The 25,103-nt window shown below is 49.6% G+C and overlaps 1 protein-coding gene across 1 annotated transcript in view; it reads right to left on the reverse strand.

Annotated features, from left to right (window-relative positions):
• Nucleotides 1–25,103, reverse strand: part of CFDP1 (craniofacial development protein 1) — a 66,517-nt gene that overhangs the window by 5,931 nt on the left and 35,483 nt on the right. Inside the window, exon 6 of the mRNA XM_042797456.1 lies at nt 7–165. Coding sequence (XP_042653390.1) covers nt 7–165 — 159 coding nt within the window. The remainder of the gene's footprint in view (nt 1–6; nt 166–25,103) is intronic.

Raw genomic sequence — 25,103 nt, forward strand, 5'->3', positions numbered from 1 at the left:
TCTTACCCGTCTTTCCCTCGGTTATGGATTGCCAGCTCCTCCACAATCCCCTCCTCTTCCTTGAAGTTCTCCCAGTCCAGTTTAGATTTCTCCAGTGTGCTCATCTTCTGCTTTTTGGAGCCAATCTTCCCCAGGAGGCTGCTCATACCGCTTGGCCTCTTCACCCTGACGGAGATAAGGGAACAAATGTTACTTAAATGCAGGGAGACAGCGTCAGTTAGCAATTAAAAAAGCAGCACGCGTGAGAGTGGTGGCCTTGATGGTGGCGAGCCAGATGGCCACCAACTTCAGGCAGCCCGCGGGCGGCAAGGTCACGCTTCCTGCAGGTCCTGCTCCACCGTTCCCCTGGAAGCAGCAGAGTTCATTACACACGTATCTCAAGTGCTCACTTTTTGTGAAAGGGCTTTTTCATTTATCTTCTTAAGAGAACAGAAAGCTTTCAGGCCAAAAGAGATCATTAAATCATCTAGTTTGACCCCTTGTATACACCAGGCCAAGCCATTCTACTGATCACCTCTGTGCTAAGCCCGGTTCTTTGTCTTCGGTTTAAAGTGTTGTTTTCTGGAAGGAATCCAGCCTCAGTGCGTCACCAGTGCTGACAACACATCTAGGAATTAACCATTTCGCTGGTACCAACACGCCTGTTTACAACTTCATTTTGTCTAGCTTTAGGTTCTGGTTGCCGCTGCTTATTCTGTACCCCAGAGTGCTCTGGTGCCCAGGCGGGTCTCATCAGTAACATACTCCTACACCATAAGGAACTTACATCGGAATATTTTTTTTTTGACAAACAGATGGAGCTCTTTACGCCTCTCATTGAAATGCATTTTGTCCCAGCCCCTACGTCACTTCTAAGGTTTTTGTCCCCCCGCTTACGTTTCAACGCTCTTTGAAGACAGGGGCACCAGAGCCGCGTGTAAACCCCCCCCTTCTCCTGACTGCCGAACTGCTTCCCTCCGAGGATTCCCTCAATCCCGTTCCTGACACCCGCATGCGGCACGCTGAGTCCCAGTGTGCGTGCACTGCGACCCCACACCACCTCCCCCAGGTCCCTGGCTGGCAGGAAGACCACCTTGGTCTTTCATCTCCTTGTTCTTAGAGAACCGAAATCCCACCCGCACGGTGGGGCCCCCGAATCTCCCCTTTATGCTGGGAAACGCACACACAGGGACTCGGGTCAGCCGGGTCGCCCTCAGAGGAAGACAATTCTCAGGACTAGAAACCCGTAAAACAAACTTGCATTAACCCTTCTTAAACACCCCCTAGGAGAGGGGGGGCAAACAGCACCTCATTGAACTCGGTGTTTATACACATTCCAGAGATAACTTCAGGTCTGCAGGGCCTTTGCCTCTGCAAGAAGCCGGAAAGGAAATGATTCTCGTTCCTGAGAGATGGAGGAATTTGGGGAAGGGGGGGGCCCAAGGAAGGCAGCCAGGTGAGCGTGGCAGACTGCTCTCCAACCGCACTCGCCAAGCACCATCCTGCCCAGGGGTAGCCATTCTTGGGAACGTATCCAAAGCTGTCCTTATCGGATCATTAGCATGGTTTATGCTTCCGTAATTTGCAAGCCTCTAAAGGAAAATAATTCCGCAGTTTATATGGAACTGAATCAAAGAAAATGACATCTTTGTAAGGCTCAGCCAGAAGATTCTCAATGCAGGAATGGTTGGCCGTAGTCACTTGGGGTTGCAGCTTTCTGACATAGATATATTTGGGCTACAAACCCTGCATCGAGGGCATCTTGGCAGGCTCCATAGCCACCGGACAAAGCTGCCTGCCACTCTTCATACTGCATAGCCAGAGGAGCAGTAATGTCCTAGGACCTGGCCCTCTTATTTCTTTCAGTCCCTGGTGCACATGCTGCCAGCCAGCACTTTTCACTCTGCGGGGACACAGAGCAAGCTGGATGCTCTTGTATTCACCTTTATCCCCCAACGTCTCATCAAGATGTCTACAGCTCTTCTTATCACTATCACGCACAAAAACCTCGATCCTCGCTCAGGCTCTGACTCTCTCTTACTTTTCAAGACACGATGGCTCTGAGTATCCTGATCTGCAGGTGGCAGGAAAATGGTGCAAGGGGGCAAAATGTGCAGAGATGTTCTCAGCACAAGATAAAACTGGAGAGATTTGGCTCCCGCATCTGGCTATTCAGGACCGCACGCAAGTCTTGCACAACCACCAAACCCAGTATCAGATTCAAGTTGCAAGGGAGTGGGAGGAGAGGAGATAGGACAAGTAAGAAAGCAAAGCAAACCCAAACAAAATATTGGGCAAGCATGCCCCGTGGCACTCCCTGCTGAGCAGCCGCCTGGGCGACAGAGCCTGGTGCTCGCGCACGGCAGTTCCTTCCAGTGCACTGGGAGGCCTTGGGTTTTAGCACGAGACTTAAAGTGAAGATGCTCTGAGACAGATCTAGAGAAGTGCGATGGCTGATCCAGCTGGCAACACTCCTCTCCTCCCAGCCTGGCAGGCAGAAGGTGTTTAAATTAACACAAGGCATCCAGTAACACATTTCTCTGAATACGCTTAACTTTCCAGACCCACTTGTGCTTTCAATTTTGTTGAAGCTGGGAGAAGCAGGGATGCAGAAAGGGAGGGTGCTGTCCCTTGGCCCTAGATGTCACTTAAATCGTTTTTGGGGCAAAGAACAATTTACCCTGTCCAAGGGCACTCAGAGCTTACCTGCATCCACCCGCTCTTCGGTGGGTGGGAGCCTGCAGCCACCATACAGCTGTACTACAGACAGCCCTGACTGCAAAAGACACAGCACACACCTGCAAAACCCACTTGAAGCCGTGTGAGGCTCTCTCCCGGGTGTTAGAGGAATGCCTGCCCTGCAGAGCGACAAGCAGGCTCAGTGGCAGGCTCGCACATGCCGGGACTTTTCGGCTGAACCTCAGTCTGTCAGCTGCTGGTGGGGAAGAGCTGAGCTGGGAGAGGGGCCAAATGGCCAGGCAGGGCTGCCGCACACGTCCCTGCATGAAACACAGACTAGGACAGGCAAGGGCCATCCCCAGAGGACAGTGGAAGGCACACACGAGGGAAAGGAACCAAAGGCAAGATGGTTTGTGGCCAGAGGTGGGAGCAGAGGCGGTGCTGGCTTCCCCGCAGGGAGCAGGGGCTGCAGGCTAGATGAAGGCTACTCGCCACACATCTTTTCTCCCATGGTAATTCCTGGCATAAATTAACAACGTCTACATGCACACATCCATCTGTAACAGTGCTCAAGGCCTCTCTATCTCCTCTTGGCCATGGATCTCAGGAATATCCCTTAAAAGGTACAAATCACCCCACACTTGAAGCTACAGAGTCTAAGTTATGAACACGGACCTCCATCAAGGGCTTCCAGATGGCCACAAGAATACTTGCAAGTCAGCGGTCCCTTCAAGGCAGGGGAACCTAATGAAACAGGGCAGGCTATGCCGCACCCTCGCGTTGATGACTACCTCCAAAAATCCTGCTGATATCCAGTGCCAGCCCCATGCTGGAGACGGGCCCTGCGCCGAATGACCTGGCTCTGCTCCTGCCCGGACAATTCCGTGCTGTTTCTCACAGGACCAAACGTGGGCCAGGCACGGGCTGAAGGACATGTCTGAGTCTGCTGCTGAGTCTTCGCTCTGAGCTGAGCCTTTCATCACCCTGAATAAATCCAACAGCGAACCTGGGGGTGGGAATTCCTACGCTTGTGCCAAAATGAAGTAAATGAGAGACATTAAAGTCCAATTAAAAACTTGCTTGGCCTTAAATGCCTCATCTGCTTAAAAAGCAAGGAAAGGGGCCTGATTAATTGCATTCAGTGCCAACAAGAGGAATTATTACCCTTTTTGTACTCATTAAGGGTATCTGCTGTGGCATCTTTAATCACTAAGGCATTTAAAAGAGAGAAAGTAATTTGCTAAGACATAATGGATCCCGGGGATGGGAATCAGGACAATCGCCTATTTAGGACACAAAGACACGCTCTTACTTTCCATGATTAAAAAGCACGGCCCAAATCAGCCCATGAACCAGCAAATAAGCATGCTGGAAAGCTCTGCCTTGGTGGGGGGATTCCGCTGCACCCATCTAATGTCTTTAGGACAAGGACTGTGCCTGTGCATCACCCAGCACGGTCACACAGAGGGACAAACAGCAAGCCAAGGTCTCCCTTGCTGCCCTACCACGGGTCAACGCGCTCTGTATTCCTGTCCTTATCAACGAGGCTTCCTCCCACCTCAGTGTGAGCCTGCAGCCCGACCAGGACCTTGGAGCATTGCTGCTATACCAATGACAAAGTGGCACTGTCACACGTAAACCCCCGCTGCCTTTTAGCAGCGTCCAGGAAACGCGTGCCTGCCTCCAAAAAGGCAGGCTTCATCACAAGCTTTATAAGATAACCTTCAAGCAATAGGAAAACAAGGCCACAAAGGTCTCGTAGTGCGTCCTGCCAGCCAAAGCAAGATGAGCTCCTCTCCCACCCACCCAGAGATGGGTGCTCTGAAGGCCTCCTGACACCGATCCCATACGCACTAGAGGTTTCAGTGCTTCATCAGCCTTTCACTTATGTAACTTTTCCCCAATGACTGAATTTCCTTGCTCGGCCCATGACTTCTTATCTTATTCCTAGTAGCTACTAAGAACAGATCATTCTCTCACTTTTTGCCGCAGCCTTTTATGTCTCTGAAAGCTTTTCATATCCCCCCCCCTGCTCAGCTTGCTCTTTCCTAGACTAAACAATCCCGGGTCCTTTCAAGCTTTTCTCATTCTTTATGGTTCCCAGCCCTCTGACCGCTCTCGCTGCTCTCCCCCGACTCTCGGCTGTTGGCTCACATCTTCCTCGAAATGCAGCATCCAAAATGGGAAAGAAAGGGCTCCAGCCACAGCTTTACCGGCACCGGGAGCAGGAAGAATACTTCAGATGCCTTGCAAAGCATGCAACTCCTTCCACGGCCTCCTATGACGTGTGCCTTTTTCACAACCGTGTGACAGCGTTGACTCATGTCGAGCCTGTGATTCACTGAGATTTTTGTCTGCTCTGCTGCTGCCAAGCCAGTTATTTCCTTCCTCGATTGGTGCAGATGATTACTGCTACCCAAAGGCAGAGCTTTGCACTGGTCCTTCTGGGCTGTTCCTCCTGTTTGCCCTCACGTTTCCCTCGACACAGCGGGTCTCGGATGTCTTCACAAATCAGCCTCTCCTATTCACAACACCCATGCCGCAGCTGTTGAAGAGCAACACCGGGGAAAGTACCTCCCATCTCTGTGAAATACCTACGGAGACAATTTAGCAGCTGAACCAGCACCAGCTGGCCAAACAAGATCAAACCGGTGGCCAGAAGCAGGCAGGGACCAGGCGGGTCAGCCTGCAGGAGCTGCTGTTCACGTCGTCCGACGCCGATGAACGAAGGGTGCCCAAAGGACACCTACTCACGTGTTGATCGAGGAGCCAGCAGCATCCCCAGCTCCAGCCTGACCTCCACCCTCGGGGATCACAAACCCGCTGCCGCTCCGTTCCTCCTGGCTCCACAGAAGCGTGCAGACCACAAACCTTGAGCTGCTCCTCCACCTGCCTTGTAACATTCTCCTTGTTGTGGAGAACAACAAATTCTGTAGCAGGAAGGTCCTACTTCTGTTTCCTATCAATACTTTTAAGAAGAGCTGAATTTGTAAGAAGCAAACATTGAACACAAAATAGGATGTTACTAATGCTTAGCTAACACCCCAGCGCTCCCCCACGCCCCTTCTCGTTATGCCATGTTTTTGGGCAATAGTGTGAGCAAATGCACTTAAAAGGACAGTTATTGAAGTACACAAATCACGAGTGAGATGCTTGTTTTCCCTCCCTTAATGAAATCCAGCCCTCTGAGCCCCTGTTAAACAGAGTGGCTAATAACCTATTTTGTCAATGAGGATCTTGTGACAAAGTGGCTGCTGCAAGACTTGGGCCAAGCAGCCCGTTTTTTTAGATGACGCTGATTCCACCAAGGCATCCTGCAGTTACGTGGTGGAGGAGACAAGACAACAGGGTGAGTCATCTTCTCTGGCCTCATCATGGGCTTTTGTACCTCCCAGAGCACAGACAATTTTGTGCTGGGCACTCTATCACCTTCCAGTATACATCCAAAACATCTGGTGACTCTCCATGAGGCACTGCAGAGCAATCTTTCTTTTTGCAGAAATAAATCCGGACTCACAGAGATGACATGATTTCATCAGAAGGAAATCTTGCAAGGCCAGGGAAGACCCCGTATCTCCTGCCCCAGCCTTTTTTACACAGATTGCCAAAGAAATCACTTTTCCCATTAAAAAAGGCAGGTTACACCTACAAACTAAAAAACCCCATTCTTAAGGAAGGTTCAGAACTAGGATGGAAAGTTTTTGTTATGTGTTAGACGACGAGACCACTCCAACAGGGGAGGGCCCTTCTGCTATCTGGCACAAGAGGACAAGCAGGAGGCATCCACTCGCTGGACTTTTTCAGCACGGCCGAACAGCCTCGCAAATCTTCCAGCAGCAGAACCCCACTCAGACATAAGCTGTAACACCAACTGCTTCCCCGCCGGCGCCCTGCAACGCGGAGCAGCACGTCAGATCCCACCATCAGAATAGGATGCTGGGGAGCAAATGTCACTGAGTGCAGAAAGATGGCATCTCAGGCCAAGCAGGCCCGAAAATATCATCTTCATCGTCAAGCCCTGGCTCTCCTGCAGCCCCCTCCTGCCCACCTCCCCTCCCCACTGGAGCCTGCGGTTATTACTGGCGGCACAGCAACGGCAGCTCTGTCCCTGTCACCCCAAGCATCTCGCCGGCAGGGATGCAGGTGAGAAACTCGGCAAAGAGCAGAGCACAGGGTTTTGTAAATAGTAATATCCATTCCTGCCACGAGCTGCTGTAAAGCCGAATAGTTTCCTTAACGGCAGGAAATGGTTTTCATACAAACTAACCACAGCTGGGCAACTGATGCAGCCAGTAAATACTTTCATTTTAATAAAGTGGAAGATTCCTGCCCAGCGTACCACGGAGCACCCGTCCTGCTGTCCTCCCTTCAAACACCACCACGCGTGAGCGCGGGAGACACTGCCCGAGGAGGGTGTGTGCCCAGACCTGGCTGGTGGCCCGGGTGCCAGCTCTGCGGTTCACTCCCAGCCTCTCCAGACCACCTTCCTCAACAGATGAGTGGAAACGCTGGCAGGGAGGAAGAGGGGCTCACGGCAGGAAGGGAAGCGCGGTGCCATCTGCTCCTCGAGGTCAGGGAGGTCCGGCTGGATGGAGCAGGCGGCAGCTGAACGACGGTGCCTGGAATTGCCAGCTTGCAGGAACCTTCCCCAGAACGATAAAACAGGTCTTCCTCTTCACACACTAACCCCAACCAGCTATTCCCATCCCTCACTCTGCACAACCGGCCAAGGACAGAAACATCTTCCAGGCAAAACCCAACTGTATTCCTCTTTTTTTTTTTTTTTTTTTTTTTCCCCCCTCGCTTGGCATTGTTTCCCAAACAGGCACTCAGATGGGTGCAGAGAGCAGCCCAGGTTGTTCTCAGCCCTGCCTGTCACAACAAGTATCTAAAAAAAACAAACAAGAAAGCCTCCCCCATGCCAAACAAACATTTAAATCCCAGGTGGAGAAAAAAAAAAAAAAAAAAAAAAAAAAGGCAAGCAAGGAGGAAATGAAGATAAAAGGCAGGGTGGTGGCGATCCTGTTTGGAGGGCAGTGCCCAGGACCAAGGGACGGCAGGGCAGGCTGGCAGGGAGAGAACCGCCAGATTCCCCCTGCCCGGCCAGGGCAGCGCAGCGCAGGGAGCCGCTGCCAGCTCAGTGGTGCCTGTCCATACGCTCTGGTTGCTGAGCTGGTAGCAGATACTCAGCATTTACACCCTAAAGCACACATAAACTGAGTCAAAGAACCTGCCTGAAACGCTCCAGGAGTAGCAGTGATTTTTGAGGCGGGATTATAAACCTGTATCTTTGTAGTGAGGATCATTAAAGCTTCTTGCATTCTGAAGAGCGACATGTACCAAACCACGGTGGAAAAGCAGCCACGACTGGGGCAAAACCCATTCGGTGGCGTCACGGGGCATGATGGAGCAGGCAGCCAGGTCCAAAGGTAGCAAAAGGAGACACAAGTACACTGGAAAAATATGCAAAAAACCTGCCTGCGATCCTGCCAACAGACAAAGGCAAATTTATTTCTACTGCACAGAGGGCTTTGCTGACAGGAGCAGTCGGCAGCTCCCGGTGAAAATAGTCCGAGTACAATTACTGTCTGACTGCAGTGGGGCCAGCCTGAAGTACTTAAAACGATGACGAGGAAACGTGGGTTATAACTTGAGCTGACAGCGTGAGTTAACTCTTCTCAGGCTTTTGTTCGGGCTTGCCAACCCAAATTAACCCCAAGCTGCTTTGCCATCGCTGCTGTTGCAATGCTAGCTAGCAAAATCTAAAGAACTAAGCCGAGCTCCAGGTCCTTCCTGGTTTTTGATGTCACCCCATACTCCCCCAGACCTCAGGTCAGCCTCACAGTGAAGACCCCTACATGAACACTGATGCTCACAGCTTCTTTCCATTTACAGGAAATCTTTGACACTGGCTCTGCTGAGCCGAGGAGGTAATCCAGGATCACAGCACAAAGCAGAACTATTGTTAAAACACACAACGCGTCAGACACATACGGAAGAGGAGGTGCAACCTCTCAAGAAGCAAGGGCAATAGCTCTCCTTCCCGCACACCTGCCTGCAGGCAGGGTCCACACAGAAAAGAGCTTCAGATGGGAGGTAAAAGGCGCTGCCAGGCAAGGAGAGCCGGACTGCTGCACCCCGTCAGACCAGCAAGTGAAGCCTGGCTGAGGTGACGCGGTTTCCATCAGCGCGGAGAGGCAAGGGCAGATGTGACAGACTAAATGCGCGTGTGATGCTGCCTTGGTGAGGGTTGCTGCAGGCGGTGGCAGAGCTGGCCACGGGCACAGTTGATTCTGGATGTGTTTGTGTCTAAATATAGTCTGTGGGGGAACAGAGATTTGTCACAGGGGAAAAAACATGTCACTCCCACCTCCCAGAGGCAGTGAGCAATGGCCCACCAAAGGACGATGCTCCGGTGTTCCAGCTACTGTTTTACTGCTGGATTTGTTATTAATCCAGCACGGTGAGTTTCTGTGTGACTTCACAAGCTGCTTTGCTCTGGCAGAATGCATCTTGCCTTCAGGAGGGAAACAAGCGTCACGGCACCAGCTTACAAACAGCAAAACCGACAGGGCAGGCGGTGAAGGGGCTTGCAGAGGTGCCAGTGGAGATCCCAGTTAGTGACTTCTTTGGTTGGTGCACCCTCCAAGATACACAAATATTTCATGCTCATCTCCACGTCATGCGTTATGCTGGATAGGCCTTCCCAAAGCGCAGGGCTGGAAAAACAGACCTAAGGGCTGCCTTGCTCCAAAACAGGATGACCCAGATGTGGTACCACCTTTTTCTCCAGTCCACTCCCCGAACTGGGGAACAACCCAAGTGTAAATACACAGCAATACTGCACACACGAAGGCAGTTATGCCAGGAATAAAACCAGAGTTCGGTCTCCACGTATACCAAGAGGCAAATTTGCTGAGCAGGGGAGAGATAGGATGCTTCTGCTCAAGAATGGCAGAGAGCAGCAGCAATGACAGAGGCACACAGCTCTGCCGGAGCTGGCCTCTCCTCAGGTAGGTCCCATCCCACAGCACTCATCTCCCTGGAGGGTCTGGTCGAGAAGCACGGGCTGGAATCTCATTTTACAGGCTTTGGAGGACAAGCTCATCAAGAGGCACATCAGTTCTTGGGGAGCTGGCTGGCTCTGGCCGAGCCCCTGACCTGCAGGTCCCCTTATCAGCAGGAAGGGCTCATTAGGGAACGGACCAGGGTTTCCTGCTCAGGACCGAACCCTTTGTGAAGGGACTGCTGCCATAGAGAACCCGCTTCCTAACAGCCAGAGGAAGCAAAATATTTTCCTTGGGCCTCTGAGACAGAGTTGTTACGGGGTGGTTGTCAACAAAATGAAGTTGCCCTCATGGAGCTGGGCAGCGCACGCCACGCACGGGCTGTCACTGCAGGATAAGGGTACTCCCAGCAGCAGTGCTGCCCGCCCCCAGAGCCAGGGACAATTCAGAGTGGCATAAAGCCCCTCTGTACCAGTGCAACTGCAGCTGCCCTCCGGGCTGTACTGGCAGAACTATTTTAGCAAAAACAAAATCTCGCACCCTCCTAATCAGTATGACATTGTGCGGAGACCAGGGCTCGCTCTGGCTCCTCTCCAGCCCCGAGCACAGACGGAGGCTGTTTCGGTAGCAGGCTCTCCTAATGCATTTGCAGCAGGCCAGCCAATTACGTTACAATATCTGCGTATGGAGCTCAACAGGAGCTTAATTGAAAGATCTGTAGCATTCAAATGACTTTTGATACTGTGGAGACGTTAAGGATTCCAACCCAGCGCTAACTGGCCCTGTCTGATGCTCGGCTGATGGGTAAGGACCTGTAACTGGGGGCTTGGTCTGCAGCCAAAGCGACGCCCCTGTTAACTCAGCACAGCACCGCAGCTGCGGCCAAATGCTGACCGAGTTGCCCCTTCCCAGCTGGAAGCCGCGGCAACTCCTCATGTGAGCTCTCCTCCACCCAGGGCACCCACGCAAAACAAAGCAGACCCGCTCCTGCCACACTGAAGGACCACGTCCATGAACCAGAACGCCCCAAACTGTTCCCACAGAGGCTAATTTGAACCCACAAAGCACTGCTTGCATTTATTTTTATTGAAAAAACATCATACATGCTCTTCATACCTGTATTTTATGCCGCTCTTAAGTTCTGTCAACGTTTTGGGATAATGGCTGTGCCAATTTCAGATGGATTTTGCTACACCAGCAGGGAACCAGTTACACATACCCTACTCTCAAGGTTGTGGGCTACATTTAATTCGGTATCTTAGTGCTGCCACTGAGCAGTGGCAAGAAATGCCTTTTATAAAGCTGTAACTGTCCACACCGTGTATGTGTGTGGGGGTGGGAAGGTGCCCTGCTGCTACTATTCTCATTTCTGATCCAACGCACAGAATCAGCAGAAATGCACACACACACGTCGTGCTTACACTCCTACATTGCTGTGAAGCATCTCACACCCCAACAGCAGGCAAGAGCAAAAAATAAAAGTGAGAAGGCATGATGTTTTTGGTACCCACGTCTAACGGGTTGATGACCTGAAAGCTGCCAGAAGCTACTGCAAGTCGGTAGCTGTGGCATACAGCATGCTTGCTGGGCTACATCTTGGGTCACACGCTGGAGCATTTTAGAGTAACACCCTGTATTACGCCCATATTTAGCCATGGAAATAAGTGCGACTTGACTTTCAAACACTTGCAGCTCTCACTGACTTCAGTTCAGACGTTTCAAATAAAACAATAACGACCACAACTCTGGCTGGGACCAAGCATAGACTATTTTTATCTTAAAAGGTATTTGTTTGAGAACATTCAGAGCTGCTAGAACCAACAGCACTGAAGTTATTTAACCACGCAACCTTAAAAACGTTGACAGCTTTGTCTGCGAAACGACACGGATTAATTGGCGACCAATCCTTAAAATAAGAATAGTTAGAAAAAAAATTGCTGGCAAACAGTGGAGAAATTCTTCCTCTCTTCAGAGGCTCACTCCTTCCTCCTTTGTCTAACAGCAGATCTTTTGTTCAGGATTTCAGTTGCGAGCAGCCCCGAGGTACGCAGGGAATGTCTTGGTTATGACGAGCCCTCCAGACTGGTGTGTGGACTCGGCTTTAATCGGCAGAGAAACCGCTCCAAATCACGCCTAAGAAGTACTGCTAATGGAATTGTTCCAGCGCTAAAGGGATTTCAAAGTGAATGAGTGTGGATGACAGAGCAGCTGGTGCGACTCCCAGCTTGCTCTGTACAGCGCGGTGTGCCACGCAAGGAGGATCCAACACCCCAACCACCCCAGCCTTGAGAAACCAACCCCCAGTGTCCCCCCCAGCATCGCAGAGTCCCCGGCTCTGTCTGTGATTCATAGACAGCCCCAGCGTTTAGTCCCGATTAGCTTCCCCCTGTATCAGATCAATGCTAGGCTTTGATCAAAATGAGGTGAGAAAGGCAGGACAGAAGTAGGGAGGGACGCCCCTCCTCTCCCAGCAATTAATCTGACAGCTTTAAGAATAGTTCTGATTAAAACAAATATACCACCTTCCACCGGCAAATGTTTGCAAAGCTTAGCAGCCTAGTACCAGGGAAAGTTCCCAGGAAATTAAGTCAGGGTGAACGAGTGTCAGGGCTCCCTAGCACAAATGCATCACTGCAGTGAGCAACAAGCTAGAGCCCAGCGGAGAAGTTGCTCTACAGTGTCATGCAAGTTAATAAATAGCATTAATATAATATATTATCTTCCAGTAGAAAGCCTGGTCTGGCAGCATGTGGGACTATGGGGAACAATAAACACTTGGGCACTGCTACAAGCAGCCATAAAACAAGAACGAGGGTTTGATCACAGTTAATTGCTTTTGGGAAGGGCAACATCACCGGGGTATCTATCACAATTACTTTCCCTTCCCTGAAACTGTTCCATCCCAGACTAAGAGCTGGCCAAACGATCCAAATCAAAGAGGGTATTTTCAGGGGTTAAGGAAAGGAGGGAAATACCCTAAGAGCTTTAAAGATCTTGCCGTATAAAACCTGGAGTCCAACCCACAAGAAAGCAGGCAATAAAAAGTTAACTGATAAAAGGATGTGCTTTTCTTCTCACCTACAACTTACTAAGACTGGTGGCTGCAGAATAAGCTCAGTAACAAACCAGAGGACAGCACAGAGAGCCCAAAATGTATCTAAGGAAAAACTAAGATTATCCCATGTTGTTTTTCCAGGGCTTGACTGAAGTGTTTTAAATGCCTGAGGTTGGCAAGGCTACCTCCAAGGGCCTTCCAGCTTTGGCAGCAGCCACTTAAAAGAGCTGCCCTTCCTCTTCCCAGGGACCCACCTCACTGGAAATAGATTTCAAGTCCCCTGAGGAAGAACATGGAAACAGCTGACTTCTCCCAGCCACAAGCTCAGTTGTCACCTTCCAGCTGGAGGCAGGCAGAGGGGTAAGAGCAAGGCTTCCCTTCCACCCACGCCAAGCGGGAGGCTCCCAAAGAGATTTTGCAGCTCACGTCCACCTACCAAAAGCTGCTCAGGAAGCCAAAGCTCTCACTGAATGTGGGGACCGCAACCCGGCAGGGCTCCCACTACCTCCAGCGGCTCTGTGCTGAGGGGGGTGGCAAGGCCAGGGTTTTCATGACACATCGTCTCTGGAATTTGCTGGTGAGCGTCCCACAGCCTCTGCTTGGTACGATGCCAGAGCCATTTCTCAAATCCTGCGTGACCTACCAGCTGCTGAGGGCAAAACAGCGAGGCATACATCATCCAGAGAGGAGACAAGATCGGCGGGCTCCTGATGAATGAACAGACAAATGCTTCACAAAACTCACTCCCATACTCTTGGTTGGAGGGAGTAGGTTCGGGTCCCCAGCTCTCAGCCAGCCTGCATGACCCTGGGCAGGTCATTTAGCCCCTTTGTAGCAAGACTTTTGTCTCAGGAGGCAGAGAGCTATGCAGCAGCGCTGAGCAAGGCAGGCAGGCTGCCAGCTGAGGATTCAAACTCCTTCAGGGAACTGTAACAGTTACGCGGTAAACGCATTAACCATGGGAACCGCTTCCCAAAGGATGTGGTGGATCCCAAATTGTAAGTCTTTCCATTGCGAGTGGATGCCTCTTTCAAAAATGCAGGCTGCAGTTCAACCACAAGCGCTCGCAGGGAGCTCTCAGGGAAACGCTGTGACCCCAGCGAAGGCAGGAGCTCAGACCGGGTGCCCGAGCAGCTGCTTCTGACCTTCAGCTACAAACCTACAAAATCCCTGCCCTCTGCACCTCGCCATGGCAATTCAAGACTTTTCCTGGCTATACCCCTCTTTCGTGTCTCTGCCCAGCCCAATTTTCTGCTGTTTGTGATCTGCCCCAGGCCAGCTAAATTCCCTTTGACTTGACCTGTTGAGCAATCTTCTAAACCTTGTCACTCCTCTAGCTGGTTTTGCTTGTTTAATTACAAATCAGACCTCCTAGTGAAAGTTTCCTGGTCTCTTTAATTCAGATTCTGTTCCCCCAGCACCAGTTTCTTGGTGAAACTCCCAGAGGAGGACTAGTGAAAGTCTCCACAGCATGCAGTACCCAATGACCCACACTGCTAGAGACAGGTCTTCCAGCACCCTGCCTGCTCTCAGTTCCCAGAGAAGATTCCTCAGCAAGAGAGAGACGAGATTGAGTCTCACCCATAGTGCAACCCCTCCTTTTCTTTGACTTCATCTGTGACAAATGCATCAAGGGCCACGGCTGTTATGCTCTGCCTGGGAGCTGCCTCGGGATACCCTGACACACGTATTGCAGCGTGCTGAATGATGCTAAGCACCCGGTTACGTGTGTATTCAGAGTCCTCTCCTGTCCAACCAGATGCCCCAAGCTGCTCCAGAACATTTGGTGGTTTCCAGCGGTTTGCAGTGGAGAAGCTGCCTGCAAACAATTCTGATGCATAGAATCACAGAATTGGTTAGGTTGGAAAAGACCTTTAAGATCATCGAGTCCAACCATTAACCCAGCACTGCCAAGTCCACCACTAAACCATGTCCCTAAGCACCACATCTGTGTGTCTTTTAAATACCTCCAGGGTTGGTGACTCAACCACTTCCCTGGGCAGCCTGTACCAATGCTTGACAACCCTTACGGTGCAGATATTTTTCCTAAAATCCAATTTAAACCTCCCCTGGTGCAACTTGAGGCCATTTCCTCTTGTCCTATTGCTTGTAACTCGGGAGAAGACCCTGACCCCCACCTCACTACTACCTCCTTTCAGGTAGCTGTGGAGAGCGATAAGGGCTCCCCCGAGCTTTCTTTTCTCCAGACTAAATAACCCCAGCTGCCTCAGCCATTCTTCATAAGACTTGTGCTCCAGACCCTTCACCGGTTTCGTTGCCCTTCTCTGGACACGCTCCAGCACCTCAATGTCCTACCTGCAGTGAGGAGCCCAAAACTGAACCCAGTATTCAAGGTGCTAGTGCTGAGTACAGGGGGACGATCACTTCCCTTAATCCTGCTGGCCACACTATTGCTGATACCATTAGCGAAGGGGGAGAAAAATACATTTGAAGGGAGGAAGGAAGAAGGGATAACCGGGGAGAAGCAGGGATAACATTTCACTTCACTGAAGTGCACTTAAACCAGCCTGTGCTTGTCAGGAAGCTGGAGCAGCCAGGTGCTGTGCATCCCTCCTGACTGCAAAGCACGCTGCAGGGCTCTCCAGCGCCACGACCAGGCTCTGCAAATAGCAAGGAGGTCACACTGAACACCCCAGGAGACCAGCATGAAACAGGAAACTTTCTACAGGAACAAAAAAATCCTCTTATCTGCCTCAATCACAGTAATATTTGGATAAAGCGTTCTTGCTCTTATCTGGACTATAACCTGGCATTTCAGCAGGCCTGCTCTCAGATCTCTCGCAGAGCTCAGCTGATCCACCTTGGTGGAAAGGTTTATTGGTTCATATACAAAGTTGTTCCTCCTTTTCTTATCTCTTGGCTTGTGAATTTCTACTTCTCTTCAGAGTCTAGAATCAGAGATTTGACAAGTCAATGTATACCCAATAAAAAGTGAGGGCCCCCTCCACGATGTCTCTGCTACAGCACTTCTCCTTCCCAGGCTCTTTTCCTTCCATTCACTGACCTAAACCATCTCTGTGAGCAGAAAAGCCCAAGCAGGGTAAAGCCTTGCCAAGGGAAGAAACTCTCCCATTATTCTCATCCAAGAAAGTGGCACAAAGGCAAAAAGACCAGAAGGGATGGCTCACATCCCTGGGTCATGGCAGAGAGCTGGAAAAGGCTCGTCTCCAGGAGGACAGTGCCAGCACTTCTTTTTTTAACTTAGCCAGCAGCTGCAGAATTTAAACTGTATTAAAAGCCCATTTTGCCCTTGCTGCTGCAAAGGAAACCATCTCTCTCCTTTCCCCTCCCAAATAAAAGGACCAAGTCCACAGACAGACATCCTGTAATGTCACCTTAGAAAGAGGTGGCAACATGACTCATCTCAGTGGGACGTGCAGCATGGAGCAGCTTTACTTTCACTTCAGGTTACAACAGGAATATGCTGCTCCCACGGCTGATCCTTGCTTTGAGATTTTATTACGAGCAATACAACAAGCCTTTAAAAATATTCTCTGATTAGAAGTGTCTGGAGCAAGAAAGGAAGAGATACGCAAGGAAAACAGGCAGGCTGGATTTTGAGGCTCTAGACACCGCTCATTACCCAGAGTCTTCCACTCTGCAGCATTGCTACACGCAGAAGCCCTCTCTCCTACAGATACATGCTGCACGACAGGTCAGAAAGACCCCATTTAAACGGCCTTCCTACAATCTATTTTAGTATAACACAAGAGGCTGCGTTATTTGTCAGGTCAGAACAACAAGAGACGGAGAGCACTGAACTAGATACCATTTACTAAACACTGGTCTCCAACACCTATTCCAAGCCTACCTCAATTTATAGATTAATCTGCTGAATCAGTAATTTAGGCTATTTGATGGTTAGCATTCAGAAGAGCACACTTCTGGGAATGCTGAAAACCTGCTTGTGATTTACAAAATTACTGTCAGGTCTCCAGTGGCCTGGGCATTTGTCAGAGTCAGGTGTTCTCTGTTAGCCACATTCTCCCTTCTCTCCCCACATCCAGGTTTAGTATCAGCAATGAAATACCAACTGCTCCTGCAGCATTTATTCGAAAACAGCAGAGCAAGCATGAGTCTTGTCCCCCTTCCCATTTCTAGCCTGCTGCATCAATCGCCATGCAATATTAGGGCTTTAGGATGATGTATATCAACCAACTGGGGTGGGGGAGAATGGGACTGGAAAGCATCCAAATAATCTGCACCCCCCTCACGCCCTGGGGATGGTGCCCTGAGCCTCCCAGGAGCATTCCTCCCCTGCATCCATGCTTAGGGAGGATGGTGGCAGGGGCTGGCCTAGCCCAACAAAACAGAGCAGGATTAGAAGAGGAAAAGAGCAAGCCTGCCTCTGGCTGCAGCTAGCCCCTCCTTTTGCCCAGCCCTTTCTGACTCTGACACCAAACTGCTCCTATCTTTCAGGCCTGGGTTGGGATTCCCTCCGGAATCTGTCAGCAGAGGTCTTGAAAACAGCAGTGGGAATCCTCTCTACACAACGGGACTAACCATCCTTCTTCCAACACCGAGCGCATCAGCTCCCAAACCCTCCCAGAGCCTGCAGTGTCTCTGCGAAGCAGGCAGCGAGCGTGGCTTCAGCTGGCTCTCAGCACGGCCCGTTTCATAACACAAAAGGAAGCTCAAATCCCTCAGGGCTCAGATTTTTTCCAAACTGGGTAAACACACGCAAACACACATGATTTGCATGCACAGCAACTGGGACAAAGGATCTGTGGCCAGGTAGGTGTCTAACCGGTGGTCCAGGCATGCGGTAACACGCGTGCAATCCTAGATATCTTGAACTGAAAGAGACTTATCTCTAGACTGACTCTGTGCTGCTTCCAAGTCTCGCTTCAAGATTAAAAAGCAGCCTTTGTTGTTGGGAACATTACCATTTCAGAAAAAAAACCCAACCCTGCTCAGCCCCCCCACCCCAAAGGTTTGGTTTGTAACCCAAAACATTGGCGCCTTAATACTAGAAGGTCAAAGCCCTCCAGTCATTAGGCAGATTATATTTAAGAGCCCTATGTGCTGCTCATCAGAGACTTATTCCTTAAAGGATTGAAACAGCAAGGCAGCGCACCTCAGCAAGCAATCTCATTTAATAGTCAATTAGCAGAGATGAGCTCTTCTGAGCTAAAGATCACTGCAGACAAAAAAAATGCACCACCATCAGCTTTCCTCTGCTTCTGCTATTAAATCAAGCCAGCTGATCCACTCTTTCAGCCCATCATTAACTGGCAAGACTGGGATGCAGTGAAGAGTCACCCGCAGTTTTATCCCAGCCAGGACAGTAATATTCTTGATAATAAATAATATTTTTTTTAGAACAGAAGGGGACTGGATGGGCTCGGACACCGAAAGGAAAACTTCATATTTTTCAGTACAAGGCCTTGTCTGTGAGCATGTAATTAAAGCAGGGCGAATTACAATCCTCCAACAGCAACTCCCCTTGCAGGTCCGAACGCCTAAACCCCACATGCGCTGTCATACATCTGGGAGAAGGAAACAGCTAACTAAAGGCAGATTTGCATAGTGTTGATGTATTAGCACCAGCCAAATTACAGACCAGGGCAGGCCACCTACATCCAGCCACATGTTGGTAACAAGCAGTGCTGCGAACCAGAGCACACACCCAAATTTCACAGGCACATTGACATCAGCGTAACCAAGAGCACATGGGAGCTCTTCTCTAGAGCTGCCAACCCCAGTGTTCAAAAGCCATGAGTCAGCCTCCACACCCCCTCCAGTTGAGGTTAGCTTAAAAGCTAGACACTGCAGAAAAGTAAGAAAATCAGAAACAGTATTAATTTGCCTCCTAGTTTCTAAGCCTTAGGTTAAGCTAGCCAGGGTGGCTGTCCTTTCCTTCCAGCCATTAGAGGCAGAAACTTTCTTTTCCTTGCTTGAAAGCTGAGGTTCTTTCTTACCTGATCGCTTTCCCCCAGGACTTGAGCATTAGGAGGAAAATTTGCCAAATATTTTAAGACTTGGCAGTTCATTCAAAGCTCGCATCGCCCCCTCCCACAATCAATCAAATATGACACTGGGTGACTTGGGATTTGCAACAAGAGGCTTGTGCTAGCTGGTTAAGAGAGGAGAGCTGCTGTCCACGAGCCAGCCCAGAGAGACTGATGGAAATGTTTATGCCACCAAATCCGTGCTCTTCACCGAGTCCTTTCTTTTTAAGAGTTTCAGCAGGGAGACTAAAGGCTTAAACTGTCCATGGACTCTGAATGACCACGTTGTCACCATGGACCATGTGAATGACCCTCTAAAACCCTTTATACTGGAGGAGGTACAGTGCAATGTCATGCTGCAGAAAAACAGTGTTACCAGTGCAATCATGTGAGAAGCAGCAAAAACAGGGTATGAAAGCTGTCAGTACTGGCACAGCAGTACCGACAGCACAGAAATCCCAGAGATTTCCGAAAAACGCTCCTCTGATGCAACGCAAACAACTCATGGGCACAGCAGAGAGGCAATACGAAAAGGTCTGCACATCAAATTAGAGTTCCTCTTAGCTTGTGGGTTACCACAAACATCTCTGCAGGCTGAAACCTACCCTGGGGACTCTGATTTACTCTCTTGCCTTGAAGGGCGGGGAGAACACAGAGATGCCCGAAGCCTGATAGCCAGTCTGGTGACAATGTGCAAGGAGAAATCGAAGCTTACTTTTTCCTCTTATCATTGCCATGCTGACTCCGCACAGAGGTAACGAAAGCAAAGCAAGACTGTCTGAATGCTTTTTTTCAGCAGCAGAGCTAAAGAAGGCGAAGTCTGAATGGCAAAAAACTGCGGAGTGAAGCTGCCACTAGAGACGATCATTTTTCAGTTATACCCTCACTTGAATGCAGCAACAAGAAAAATAAATTCTGATGGATGAAAAAAATGACAGCTCTTGCCATTTAAATATATGCCTAAAGGATCAACTTAGAAGCAGGATTCTTATGAACAAAAACACCCATCAGTTTTCTTCTCCCTCATAGCAAAATCCTACCGGAACCCATCTCTTGGGTGGGGTGATGCTTACCTGAACAGACCCTGCCCCATTCAACTCCACGGAGAAGCGAGCAGATGGAGGGGTCTGTGTCAGTACAGACCCAAGCAACCACTTCAGAAGGCAAGTGTTTATTTTACCTGGTCCCTCTGTTTTACGAATTTGAGGCAGAATTTCCCTGATGGCTTCCTGACCTTGCACATTTGGTTGAGATGAAGGTGTGAAGCACCAAGAACTTCTTTCAAACTCAGGTATTAACTCTCCTGGTTAAACCATCGCAAGGAATGAGGCTGCACTTCAGAAGAGGACAGACAGAACCCCTCAGCCCTCCGTGGGTGTGGATGAGGCACACTCTGGACTTGGGGAGAGAACAGCGGTACGGAGAGATGAAGTCTCACAGCAAACTCGGAGGCAGGGCTAAGGAGAGCTGGTGCTACACCTGGCTACCAGGCCCACCTCCTCTTCACCTTGGCGCTTCTTACCTTCAGGCCCAGAAGCTGTTACAACTGGATAAGCTAAAAAAGCAAAGGAATCAAGGCACAGGAGTGAAAATCCCTGGATCTGGATTAGGCATGAAGCTGAGTTATTGGCACGGCCAGGCTTTCTCAGCCAAGTTGCGCATACAGATAGCGTACAGTCCGAATGAAAAACCAGACAAATAACAAAGGGCACTTTTAGCTGCAGGGTTTCCCCAAGACCTTCATCTGTCACGGGGTGGCTGCGCCCAGAGCCACATGGAAGACCCAAGCCACACTGCCTTAGTTTGGGCTGAAGCTCCCCGTGGCCTCCTCACCCACACCATGTGCATCTGCTGATACAAAGGGTGCTGGGGCGGGTCTGCCGCACCCCCGAGTCAACCGATCATGAAGTCAGAGCTTTCTGTGTCCGGTTAAGCTGTTCACAAAGCAAGCGTCCCAAGACATCAGTTGAGGCTGTTATGCCACACACAACCAGCTCACCATCAAATTCCCTTGAAGCAACTCCATCACTTGTTTCAACCTGCCAGCGTAAGGATGAACGGTTGGCAGGAGGACGTTAAATACTGTTTCAGGCTGCTCTTGAGAAGGTTGTGTGGGAACCGGTCACACCCTTCTCCTGAGCACAAGCTGGTGTGCTCATACAGTCCGTATGCTACTCATTTCTCTGATCAGGCGGTTGCAGCAAGGGGAGCATCTTTGTTCCTCCTGCCACATGCATCTGCCTTAAAAGTAAAAGCTGCTGGCTTCCTTTTAAAGTAGGATCCATGCCTTTCTCCCCTCTTCCTGTGTTTTTAAATATAGACAGCTGGAAGCCCTTCCCCAAACTATTTTCCCCTGCTTCTTTCATTTTTTGTTTAGGAAAATATTAATCTGGTCCTCTCTGATTTTGCCAGATAATTTTCTGGAGATCTCGGGGATGGCTACTTTTTGTTTGAAGGGCTGGAGCACCACGAGGCTAATGAAGACATCCCTTTCCCAAAAAGGGTTTGCTAATCAGCAGAGACAGCAAAAGCAAGTGACTACAGGAATCTTTCAAAGCTTCTTGCATTACAAGCGGAGAGATCATCCTCCCCTTTGTTATTCACGTTTAAAGCATACAAAGCCACGTAATATTTAATTCCCACGTACATTGCTCAGTCTCCTGCATTGCAAGCAAGGCTATGTCATGAGAACTCCAGCACGGCACATCCTTACCCATCAATTTTGGGAACCAGGGCAGGGCTGTGGTACGCAGCAGACCAACAGGGACATGGTTTTATTCCTTGCAGGATCTCCAAGCACTCCTCTACCCCCACCCCACTCGGACGAAGCAGCAGGGGAAAGAGCTGCACGTTAGACGCAGTCTTTGGTCTTTTTCATATCTGCAAATACAAGTTTCTTATTAAAAGATAAAGAAAAAACCCTTTCATCCTCTATGCCCCAACCTAATCTTTAAATACCTAGTGAAATATAAGTAATAGAGAGATGCTTTTAGCAGCTGTGGGCTCAGACATCCCTTTCATGTACACAGACAGAAGCTGACTAGGACTAAGGGTTGCTTAACTTAAAGCTGACAAAGTTTGATCACTGTGCCTGGCAATGAATATTAAAAGCAATGACAAGATTGACATTATCTAGCTGCACTGTAGCTTCTTTTTTTTTTTTTTTTTCTATTTAAATGCTCCATTCCTTAGTTCTTACTGCAAGGATCTGAGTCAGGAAAATACAGCTCAGGTTGGCATCTTCCAAAAGTGCCTGCTAAAGCCCAGCTTTTGTGGTGCCAAACTTAAGATACTTACAAAGGGCTGAGCTTACAAAGCAACACAATTTCCTGACAACGAACATGAATAAAAACACTTCTGTGTGTCACGTGCTGTGCACACGTTTGAGGCTTCAAAAAGGCACCGCTTGATTTTTCTAGATGTAGGGCAACATTGCTAACCCACCTTCTTCACCTTTCACAGCCAGCTCTGTTCTCCAAGAAGCGACTGCATCGCAGCAGTAAGGAACTGGAGCTCTCCCACACGCTCCAGGGTCTGTGTTAACTACAGTTTCTGCTCTGAATGATGACAGATGTTTCCCTGAATGCGTAAATTCATTTTCTTCCCCTAAAGAAATGTCTTAAAAGCTGCTAAGTGGCTCTAACCGAATGAGCAGTGGTTAAACAAGGGTGTAAGATGGAACAAGCAAGTTGCCAAAATGCTTTCTCTCTTTAAATAGGAGGCGAAAGCACCATCGCCTGCACAGACTTGCTCCAATGCCCAAATTGCTCTCGCCACTGAAATGTGTACCTTATTTCTAGCTCCAGCTCTTTCAACCACGGCTTACAGCTGCTTCTTGGTGGGCTGGGTTAAAGAGCACCTCCCTCAACTGAGAAGGATGTCCTCGTGCAGAAAACTACAGGCTAAGGTCAAGCCGTATCGTACACGATCTTTTCTAACCCAAAAGCTGCACTTCAGCTCGCAAGTTTATCAGAGCCACCACGTGATCTGACGACAACTCGCGCTGTGTTTTGTACTGGAGGTGGGAGCTGTTTCCAAGTAACAGGGCTAAAGCCTTGGGCTGCCCAAGGTCACAGAGGATATCTCTGCTGCGGAGCACGCTTAGGCACTCCTGCAGCTGCTGCCCCGAACTCCTCAGAGAGCACACAAAGCCTCTCGGGGCATCCCCTCGTATGTCAAACCTGGGCCAGCTGGTTTCTCTGCAGCTGTAGTGCAAATCTAAGCAGAGCTCTCCGCGTGGGCTGACAGCCCCACCTATTCTGCAGCAAGGATGCAGGCGGCAGCAGCACCTCTCCATGTTCTCCCCCAGCTCCCCAGGTGTCACCTCTCCGCTGCTCTCAGAGAGACACGAGCATCGCTGGCAGGCTAGTCCCACGCTGCCACCAAGCCTCAGCTCTGTTCTGGACTCACCCCTTCAGGCTGCCTAACGGTACCAATTTAATCACTACAATCCAGAGAGGCAGGGACTCACCTCTTGCTACCTTTTTCCCCACCCCATCCTTCAAAGAAAAGAGACATTTCGTATCAGTCAGCCTAGAACAGTGTTTTTGTCAGCAGATGTTCTCCTTGAGCATCTTGTCATCGCAGTTTGTGGTCTTAAATCTTTCTTAAGTAACAAGATGCTTGGTCAAAGGTCATGGTTGAGCACTCGCACAGCAAAATCTATCTCGGCCTGGCCGATTTGCAAGTAGGAAATTGTCTTATTGTAAATGAAAAAAAGGTAAGAAAGCCCAGCACCGAGCATAAACAAGCTGACTGTACATAATGGACATTGTTAGGTGTCTGAATAGGTCACTGACTCAAAGGAAAGTTCAGCTCCACAATGCAGGTCTCGAGCTCTGAATACCAAGCAGAAAGCATCCCTGTGCACTCATGCCCCATGCATTCAGCGCAGCTGGATCTTTTTGTATTTCTCACTGTCCATTTCCTCCTGAATTTCCCTAGTTTCCTTCCATTCGTATTATGAGCCTTTGTTCTTTCTCTGCCCTCTTCCTCCTACTATTTTGAAGTGTACAGATGGAGTCTAAGGGTGGGGAAGCAAGCAGAGTCACAGCATGTTAGAAAAACAACTTTCGCAGCTTAGTAAAAATAGGATAAATCAGCTCTAGCATTGTATGGAAGTAGTGAGCCCTGCAAGAGGTAGGACCCAGACAAACTGCAGCTACAAAGAATTTTGTATGTTAAGAAGTTAAAAATAGTGCCCTTCATGGAATTCATTTCATCCTAGTATTCACTCGTTGGTCAAACCTTGTGCACGGGGCTTTCTACCAGGACTCCCATTGTCCATCATGGTGGAATAGTCTTCTTCCCCCCAACAGGTCTCAAAGCACCACAGCAGTTTGTGCAGTAGAGTTATCCCAACTTTGAACACCACTTAATTGAGACATCTCGAGCAGACAGTCTGAGCATCCCTACAGTCTTTCAGCATAGGAGGAAGGTATTCACACATGGACAGCCTGGGTTTGGGTCTGACCCTGAGAAGCTGCTTCTTTGGACTCGGACAAGTCACAGATTACCCGCTAACGAGATGAATTTTGTAAGGCACACCTGCTGTGATAAAACAAACCCAGAAGCTGTGGTCACTGATGTATGACTCCAGACATGTGGGTGAGCACTAGGGAAGCCCAGCGGACAGGAGGACAAGCTGAGAGAGGTACTCACCCCAAGCATGGAGGGTTACAAAACAGCACTAAAGACAGCACCAGGGAAATGCTTAAAACACTTACAGGAGAACTGTCTAGTTGTCGTTGGCTTTGCTTTGATCCAGATTTCATGACCAGGAGTGCTCCCCATTGAGGTCCAAGACACCCTGTGATCTTAGAGGTGCTCTGGGACCAGGGTAGGTCCTGCCCCAACAGAGCAGTGCTCAGCACTCCCGCTCACACCAGCACAGACAGGCTTCGTATCCTGCAGCCTTTGTTTCCAAATACTCAAAAACAACCTGCATGCATTACAACTAGCATCAGGACTTCTGCAGCACTTGAGACTACCAGAGCTGTCAGCTCTTTCAGCGATAATAATCACCTGTCAAAAATGCGATCAGACTGGAGGAGAAATAAGGGTTAAAAGGAAAAAAATATGAGTAAGTACCTGGAGCTGTAGCCAAGGCAATCAAGAGACTGAATTCAGCTGTTTTGGTAAATACCTTTTAATGCAGTATGTTCCTCCTCCAGTGCAAGGGTCCTAGGGTGACACCAAAATAGGTTTGTGCCTGTGGCTTTAAATTTGCTAATATTTGCCTATGCATTCATACACACGATGGATGTGGGGGAGGGAGAAGAGAGAAAGATTTCAGATTACAAGAAGAACAGCATTTGTCACTTGCTTTAGATGGTGTGAGAGGCAGTTTCCAGGCTCTTGGACTCAGGAAGAATATTTTCTGTTCCATTCCTGATGTACTTGGCTGCCTTC

Source organism: Tyto alba, unplaced genomic scaffold (assembly GCF_018691265.1).
Source record: "Tyto alba isolate M040663 unplaced genomic scaffold, T.alba_DEE_v4.0 Super-Scaffold_26, whole genome shotgun sequence".
Taxonomy (NCBI): domain Eukaryota; kingdom Metazoa; phylum Chordata; class Aves; order Strigiformes; family Tytonidae; genus Tyto; species Tyto alba.